Source organism: Spinacia oleracea, chromosome 5 (assembly GCF_020520425.1).
Source record: "Spinacia oleracea cultivar Varoflay chromosome 5, BTI_SOV_V1, whole genome shotgun sequence".
NCBI classification, from domain to species: Eukaryota; Viridiplantae; Streptophyta; class Magnoliopsida; order Caryophyllales; family Amaranthaceae; genus Spinacia; species Spinacia oleracea.
In genome coordinates, this window is record NC_079491.1 from 108,022,626 (window position 1) to 108,032,304 (window position 9,679).

The window sequence follows — 9,679 nt, forward strand, 5'->3', positions numbered from 1 at the left end:
GGCAATTTTTAAACTCAATATTACTTTGGACCTACTTGTTTCTATGTTGGTTTGATTATTTAGTGAACATAATCAAATCGAGTCATACGAAACAACCTATTCATGCAAAGTATACATTCATACATTCAAGCATAATATATATCAAAATGCATAAAAATGGTTAACTAGTATGGCCCAAAACATCTTGTCTTGAAGCATCCAATCTTCATCACCATCTTGTTAGCTTGGCATCGTCTTGAATCTTCGTTCAATTGCTAACTTAGAAATACTTGAAAATAATAAAATTACATCAAAATTTCCATGGTACGCAGACCATATTTAAAACTTTACATTCAAAGATAGAACGGTTTGCAGACCGTATTTAACTATCCTAAATAACCATACTAGTCACTTGGAGTATCTGCATTACATAAAATATACATTCTATGCATTCACCCATTCGTATGCTAAAACGAATGGCCCATATAATTATGCAAGTATTTACGTGAATTAATTAAAATTCACGTTCACATAAACGCGTCCTAAACGATTAATCAATTTCCAAATTATTAATCCTTAGACTTTATTCTAATTAAAATTGAATTTAAATAAAATAATGCGACCTACGAAAATAATTAAAAATAATTATTTCATTTTAATTTCATTTAGTGGCTCCCACTCAAACCAATAATTATTCCGGATAATTAATTATAAAATATTAAATTAAAACTCGTGGCCCGGCCTAAGTAAATAAAATATTAAATTAAATATCCCGTTAGCCCAAATTAATGCAAACATGTCAAGCCCAACGAAATAAACAATTTTAAGAAAAATGTTTAAGTGCATGTTTGAGCTAGGCTTGCGCCCGGCCCATCGCAGCATTGTGTGGCCTATCAGGCACACGAGCAAGCTCGCACACCCCGCAGCCTGGCGCGCGCGCGTCCCCACAGCTCCGTGCTGCCCTGCGCGCTTCGTCGTGCTCGTCGCTGCGCTGAGCGTCGCAGGCTTCGTGCCTAGCTTCGCTCTCAGCACTCGCAAGCCAAGGCGCTGCCTTGCTTGCCCTTTCCTCGCCCAGCGCGCGCGCGGCACGCAGCTCGCTTGCTGCTGCCCGCGTCGCTGCGCCTCGGTACAGGCTTGGCAGCCCGCATGGCTCGTTGAGCCATACGTCCACCCTACCCTTGTGTTCATGCCTTTGGTTCGTACTACGGACCAACTTAATTAAATAAAAAATTATTTTCACGAACTTTGCATTAATGTTATTTTTCATAAAAAAGTTACGATTTTTATTTTCGAAAAACAACGGTTTTTACGATTTATTAAACTTAACGACAATCCAATTTCGTAAAATATTAAATCAAGGCTAACATTAATTCAAATTTTAAGAACGAACGAATCAACTAAAGTTTGAACTTTTAAATAATAAAATCCAAAACTTTAAATCGTTCTTTAACATTTAATTTTCAGATTTTAATAATTAGGTTTAAGTGCGATTAAAAATAACGAAACCATTCAAAATTTTAATCCAATAATTTTTAAAATTGGCCACTGACCCATGAAATTATATTCTCCTTCCCAATTAACCGAATTATTAGACCTAAATTATTTAAAAATCAATTAAGGATCTAAATTTTACGAATTTGGGGAAAGAGAAATTAGGGTTTATACTTATCGGAAAAATCTAATTTTTTATCATAGATCAAGAATATACTTAGTGACATCCTATAAAAATTTCAAGCAATTCGGAGTTGTTTAGGTTGACCTTTTAATTGAATTACGTTCCGACACTTTTCATTTTTATTAAAAAGTTAACATAAACGCCCAAAAAATGACACTTCGAAGCCTGTTTTGCAATTCCGTTCCCATGAATTGATCTTAGAAAATCGTTTTCAATCAGATTAGGGTTTGAAAAGTCGAAAAAACGAATCTTTTTGAAATCAGACCTTATTACACAACTCATTCAATAATTCATAATAAATCCGAAAATTCAACAAAAATTCCAAAAATTTCGACAACAGCAAAAACAAATAAATCATGCTAAAACATGCTTTGAATAAATAAGGCTCGTGATACCACTGTAGGGGAATACATTTAAACATAATAACATGTGCGGAAACAATCTCCAAAGCCAGGAAACATGTATAAAGCACAGATTAAGCAAACTTACATTCGAAGCGTATTTTCCATAGTAATCTGTCCACGAACACGAACTTAGAACTCCACTTGTCGTTCCTCTACTTGGTTCACCGACACGAACAGATCCGTCTTGATAACCGTAGCTTAGACAATCAATCAAGTGTTTGTGCTTTTGGGAAGAACACATCCATGGAGGCTGAGAGAGAATTAGGGTTTCTCTCTCCTCCTTAGGGTTTGATGTGTGTCGACTGAAATGTGTTAGATTAGGAAAACTGTGTAGAATAATATTATAACCCTTAGGTTATAATAGTAACCGTCCAAGCCACTAAGGCAAGAACCGGACAGCACACGCAAGCCCATACGCGCGCACCACACAGGCGCTGGGCCTTGGGCCGCGCTGTGTGCGTTGCTGCTGCTGCTCCACACATGTGTGCGCGCCCAGTCGAGGCATGGGCCTTGTGCGCGCTGGCTCGCTGCCACGCCTAGTGGGCCTTGCGCGCTTGCGCGCCTTGGCTCGTTGGGCTGGCAGCGTTGCCTTCTCGTATTTGCGTCCAATGCCTTACGGCAATTATCTATCGTATAGTACTTGACGATCCAATGTCGAACTATACGATTATTCGTTTCGCCTAGCTTACGAATATGCGCAATACGATATACGATTCCGATCCAACGTCATATCGTATATTTATGTTTTCCAAACTAATTCCCGAAAAGCTATTAATTCCGATTCATTTAATCCGGTGATCTGATACATGCCATTGGTGTGACCTTGTAGGTTCAGTCAAGAGTAAGTTATGAGCTTAATATTCATTAGAACTCACTGATCGGAAGCATTGCTCCAGCTAGCTGTTCCGATCACTTTGATCTCACTGAATTAATTGTTCGCAATTAATCTGAACCTTGGTATTAGACTAAATGCACCTTGGTTGAAGGACATATTTCCTTCATATTTTGGGGTGTAGAAGGGGTGTATTTATATTTTAGACTGGTGGAAATAAGATAGAATTATAAGTTGAATCTTATTTGAAACCAACGAAAACTGCAACAGATCTAACAAAATTGTACGCGGGAACGTGTTTAAATTCGACGAAACCTGTAGCAAGCGCTAGAAATAACTAGCGCCTACCTTGCAGGCGCTAGAAAGAAATGGAGCTTGTTTGTCAACGCTAGAAAAGCCTAGTGCTGACAGGTTTATTCCGCGGATTTCAGAAACATCAATTTTTAACAGCTCATAACTTCTCTAAACAAACTCGGATTCTAGCAAATAATATCTTGTTGAGAATCGAAGAGAGTCAGCTCTCTAATGCCTTTGTTCTTGCATCAATAGGATTAGTAAATCTTGAGTTATGGCCCAAAGAGTGAATCGGAGGTCGGTCCATTTTGGAAAATCCCAAGTGAAAGCCGTATAAGTCACTCGTTTTAAATCGGATTTGGGCTTATAATAAGTCTAAGGAAAGCTTATTCCAAGGCCTATACAACCATGTAGTGTTCATGATCTAGGTCATAATGTTTAAGACTAACTTCTATTTTGTGAGGACATATGATTTGCTAACGAGCGTATTCTAAGCACTCATGATCGAGCATGTTTAAGTAATTCGGGTAAGCGTTTACATGTGTTGTGCCCAAGACCTCTGAGTTCCGGAAATGTTATCATTCAAGCCATGTTATCCTAGAGCCTGAAGGCAAGCACTAGAACATTGTGGCGCGTGCAGGTTTGCTGCACGCGGAAAATTAAATTCAATCTTTCTTACGATGTACACCTACGTATCAAAGACGTATGCGGATGCGAATGCGACTAAGTAAGTTCCCAGTCTATTTTAGGAAGATTTCTATTTATGGAAGTTACTATTTAACATGTTCTTCTCCAAATGCCCTTTTCAGTCAGTCGAGGGTCGTTCTTCAGCTAATTAGAGTGCATTGTTGACAATTAGAGTGGATTATTGACAAGTGGGTTATAGTTTTATCATTGAACCTTCCGACACGGGATGAGGGGTTAAATGTAGGCGTCTACACTCGGGGTACTGCCCTTAAGGACGACTTTCCTTTTTATGTAGAGATATCACTCATGAACAAGTAATTTCGTAGGTAATTTCGTAGGAAATTACCATATTACAACCCTTTTCTAACAGATTTAATGCGAAATGCATGAAATGCTTAAGATAAACGCATAAGAGAAAATTATATATCATTGATTGATATGTAATAAAAACTGGACAAACACTAAATAATGAAGCATTGTACCTCCATGGTCAAATGATTGGAAAACTACACTGACGTTAACCGTTTGAAGTCTTCAATACATGAAGAAAATTAAGACCTACTGCTACGATACTGCTAGGTTACTAAGTCTAGGGTTAATTAAGCGCTAAGGCTAGCTAAAGCCAAGGTAAGCTACGAAAATATGAAACGTCTGCTTGTGTGTTGATGTTGTCCTCAATCCGCCGGTTTCTACTGTATATAAATCCCTTGATTAGACGCGGTTGAAGAGCGGTTATGAAAAAGTGAGAGTTACTTCTCATAATTGCTTGAAAAAGAGAGAGAGGAATTGGCTTACCGTGGCCACGTCTGCCGACCTTTGACCTGTTTCACACTTCCAACTCTTTGCACCTGGCACTGGATTTTGGCCTTTCTGGATTCGCGCTCCTATTGGGCTTTACCTCCATTGGGACAACTCTGTGTTTTCTTTCGGGGCTTGTAGGATAAAATTTTCGAAGTCGTTGAAGATTTCAACTTGATCTCCTTCACTTGACAGACGACACTACATGAGCGCTACTCGTTTACAGGTGGATACTAAATTATGTCGCCACGTAACCCGATGTGAAACGTGTCTATTTCATGAAAGAAATGCTCCCTAAAATCCAAAACTATTTAATAACTACTACTACTAAACCGTGGAAATTAAGATCTCAAGCTGAAGTAAGAATTCAAAGATGAAAAAAATGGAGAAAGAAAGCAAGGAGAAAAGGAAGGAGGAAGAAAATAGAGAGAAGAGAAAAGAGCTTAAACAGAAAGACAATAGTTATGAGCATGAGAATCATCATCAAGCCCCAAACATTTCAGCAATGAAGTCGACGACGAGAAATGCGTATGGTGGTGGGATGTACGCTCTCGAGAAGGCAGATGAAAGACCATCATATCCTCCGGCAAGCCAAACCCAAAGTGCTGATGGGCCGGATGAAGCTGAACTCAAGCCAAAACATCAGCCTCCTCCTTCTTCGGGTGATCGTGATATTGATATTACTGGCCAATCATACATACAGTAGCTCTTTAACTTATATGGATATATAGTTTAGGGAGTACGTAATATGATTTGTAAGCAGTTTATGATCCATTACGGTGTGTATGTCAGTATGTGTTTGGTGCTTATGGATCAATTTGTGTTTATTAATGGTTACTACCTACCCTAAAAGATTATCCTATTTATCTTTTTAATTTAAATATCTTTAATGGTAAAGATCAATTTGTGTTCACTAGTAGTAGTATTTTAGGGGCGGGGGAGTAACTTTTAGTGTTGGATATTGAGATATGCTTCCTCGATCATTTCCAAATAGAAGAATTAGCGTTTGTTTGATTGTACTTTACAAGTTATATTTTCGGTCTACAAGCATCTATAGGATTAGGAGCCATCTAACTAAAAGGTAATTTTTGATACGAATCACCTTATCCAAAAGATCACTTTTATTGCTTAACTAATTGGTTTCATTATTTAATTAATTAATTTAAGTATTTAATTAATTAGTTTTATTATTTAACTAATTAGTTTTATTATTAACTTTAATTTTATTGTTTAATTAATTGACCAAAGCGGTCTTTTATATAAGATCCTTTTATATAAAAGTTTGTACTAAAACAATGTTCCATTTGAAATTTTGTAACATTTACGCACGTAATTTCGATCTAGTCTTTATTCTTCTATCATACATACTCTAGAGTAGTTGCGAGTCTTCCTAATTTTTTGCTAGACTTGACCATCTTGAGTCTAGCGGGGCTGATTTTTAAGATCATTTCTGGAACTTTTTTAAAGATCATTTGCGGGACTTTCTATGGGATTTTACATCTCGTGTTTAATCAAACATCAAATTTATTCTAACAAGTTAATTTTTTATGGTAAATCAAACAACCTTCCAGAGTCCAAGGTATCACTCTTTTACCTGCATTCACTTATATTATTTAATGTATCTAATTAGATTCGAACTTATCTTATTTTATATTATCTTATTTTATTTATTTTACTTTATCGTATTTTATATTGTCTTATTTGAACATATTTTATTTTATTTTATTGGTCTCTATTGGAAGTTATAAAAGGTGTTCTTTGATATGGACTCTTATCTTATATTTTATTCGTTTCATAAAAATTATAACAATTTTAGTTTTGCCATTATTCATACATCAATTTTAACCATAAACTTTCAAAAGTAAATGTTATCAAGTAGAATATCGTTGAATTGATTTTATAATATTAAACTTTAAGATTTTAAATTATAGATAATGATGATTAAAGTTGTATCTTGAAAACGTGTTAATTAAAATGTTGTAATTACAAAATCTTATTTACAAAGGGTGTACACTAATTTATAATACGCCACATATAGTCACATGTGTCTAATTGAAATTGTTATTTTTTCCAATTTTGAAGGGTGTATACCGAAGAAAATTTCATTTTCTCTTTCTCTCTCCTCCAACGTGGTTTATCTCTCTATCCTTTCTTCTTTCTGATGATTTTCCGGCAATTTCTTCCAATTTCTGTAAATCTCTTCTGATGCGAATTTCTTCCAATAACTTCTGCGAATTTCTATTGCGATTTTTTTCGACTTTAGTTTTGCTTTCTGACAAATATTGTGCAATCTCGTGTATTCTCATTATTCTCGGAAATATATATAGTACAGTGTAGTTACCTAAACCCCCTAGGATACATATTTAGGGAACATAACATATATAGGATACTACAATATTCACATAACATATATATCGTAACATCCCCTCAAGTGGAGCATGAAGATCTCGAATGCCCATCTTGTTTAGAAAAAATTCAAATTGTGCCTTTCCCAACGCTTTTGTAAATATATCTGCCAATTGCACCTTCGTCGACATGTACGAGGGACAAATAATCCCCTCCTTAATCGCATCAAGAATTAAATGACAGTCTGCCTCAATGTGATTCGTCCTCTCGTGAAACACCGGATTCTGTGAGATATGCAATGCAGACTACCTATCGCACAAACACGCATACCTTGCTCATGCGCTACACTCAAATCACATAGTAGTTGCTTCAACCACTTCAACTCACATGTCAATGCTGCCATCGAACGATATTCTACTTCTGCAGAGGTACGTTGTTTCTTGGTCTTCCACGACACAGGAGAAAGGCCAAGCAACACAAACCAGCCAGTCACCGAACGACGAGTCAACGGACAACTTGCCCAATCTGAATCGCACCAACCTTCTAACTGTAACACACTATCTGAACGAAGAAGTATTCCCTGACCCGGACACTTCTTCAAGTACCTTGCAACTCGCAAAGCTGCCTCCCAGTGTTCCTCTTTCGGGTTCTGGAAAAATTGTGACAGAATATGTACGAAGTATGCCAAATTCGGCCTCGTGACTGCTAAGTAGATCAAACGACCAATCAAGCGCCGGTAATTTTCTCCGTCTGCCAACTCTGGTCCTTCTGCCAAGGCCAATTTAGGATTTTGCTCCATCGAAAAATCGGCAGGCTTCGCACCCAATAGTACAGTTTCTGAAATAATATCAAGAGCGTATTTTCTCTTACAGACATAGAATCCATGATTACTACGAGCCACCTCAAGCCCTAGAAAATATTTCAGGGCACCCAGGTCCTTCATTTTAAAGCATTCACTCAAATATGCCTTAAAGCTCTCAAGTAAAAATTTATTATTTCCTGCGATAATCATATCATCCACATAAATAAGCACACTCAAGTGCAACTTACCTTTAGAAAGGGTAAATAGAGAATATTCTGACAACGACTGTTTGAATCCTTGTGCGTCAGTGCCATTGATAACTTCTGAAACCAACACTTAGGAGCATGTTTCAACCCATACAACGATGTTCTCTTTCTACATACTTTGTCGGAGTTATCTTTCTGGAATCCGGGAGGAATCATCATATAAAATCTTCCTCTAAGTCACCATGCAAGAAAGCGTTGTGTACATCCATCTGATGCATATCCCACTTTTTAACAGCTGCTACTACTAAGAAAGTCCGAACTGTCGCCATTTTTGTCACCGGTGCGAATATCTCATTATAATCTAATCCTTCTTCTTGATGATTCTCTAGACAGACCAATCGTGCCTTCAGTCTCCTAAAATTCCCATCTTCATCTCGCTTCTCAGTGTACACCCATTTACTTCCTAATGCTTTCTTCCCTTCCGACAATTTTTCCAACGTCCACGTACCTTGTTCCTCCAACGCATCAATTTCTGCCGCCATTGCTTTTCGCCACCCCTCATGCTGCATTGTAGGTTTAAATGTTCTTGGTGATTTCTCCTCCTGTAATGCTGCAATAAAATTTTTGTGTTTTGACGAAAAACGCTCATAGTTAACAAAATATGTGAGGCCAATTGACCAAATGGGTATAAAAGTTAACACCCTTTTACCATTTGGGTATAAAATTTATCAACGGCGACATTGGGGTATAAAAGTTAACACACGGCGACGTTTTCACCTATTTTTTGGTCGAAACTCGCGCGTGTCATACATTGTCCCAAACTCACGCGTGTAATTCATTATTCTCCCTTTTTAAATTATTTTACTTACTTTTTTCCAATTCAATGAGTTCTCTTATTTACAGAGTTTAGTTACTTTTTGTTATTTTTTCTCCCTTAATTTCTACCCTTTATTTATTTGTTCTCACTATTTTGACTTATTAACAAAGATGATTAGGTTTGTACGACTTTTATGTCTTTTGGGTTGTATTTTGTTTAATCAAATTAGCTTATTTATGTGTTATAATCAAGTCAATACTTAATGAGTGTGTACCGGATTTTATAGATAAATTACTTGAGCACAAGATTCCTTTTATGAATGTTTGGTATGCTAAACAATTGCTTGAGCATATGTAGTACTAACTTTATTTTGTTACATTTAATTTCATACAAACCAAATATTTGTTCAACTTCTCTTTAAATTAAATAAAATTAAATTAACTCTAACGGATTTTTACCAGTGTAATTATAAACACTAGTTCAACGATAATCGAGCTAACTATCATAATTTGAATGATTAGAAAATAAAATAAAATAAATGGAGAAACAATAAAATAAGGTAGCAAAATAAAGTAAATGGGTAGAAATAATTTATATTGAATTAAATAGTTTCGAGGAAGGAAACCTTTATTTGATTCAAATTATATGGGTTGAAATAATAAAAGAAGGCATAAAACCATATTAGATGGTTGACATACTAAAAACAAGCATAAAACCGAATGAAATGGGGCAATGTAAGACACGCGCAAGTTTCGACGAAAAAATAGGTGAACACGTCGCCGTGTGTTAACTTTTATATCCAAATGTCGCCGTTGATAAATTTTATACCCAAGTGGCAA

The 9,679-nt window shown here is 36.4% G+C and overlaps 1 protein-coding gene across 1 annotated transcript; it reads left to right on the forward strand.

Annotated features, from left to right (window-relative positions):
- Positions 1–4,491: 4,491 nt before the first annotated feature.
- Positions 4,492–5,564, forward strand: LOC110776882 (uncharacterized). The gene has a single exon (XM_056830309.1). The coding sequence runs from the start codon at positions 5,043–5,045 to the stop codon at positions 5,373–5,375; it is 333 nt and encodes a 110-aa protein (XP_056686287.1). The 5' UTR covers positions 4,492–5,042; the 3' UTR covers positions 5,376–5,564.
- Positions 5,565–9,679: the final 4,115 nt, after the last annotated feature.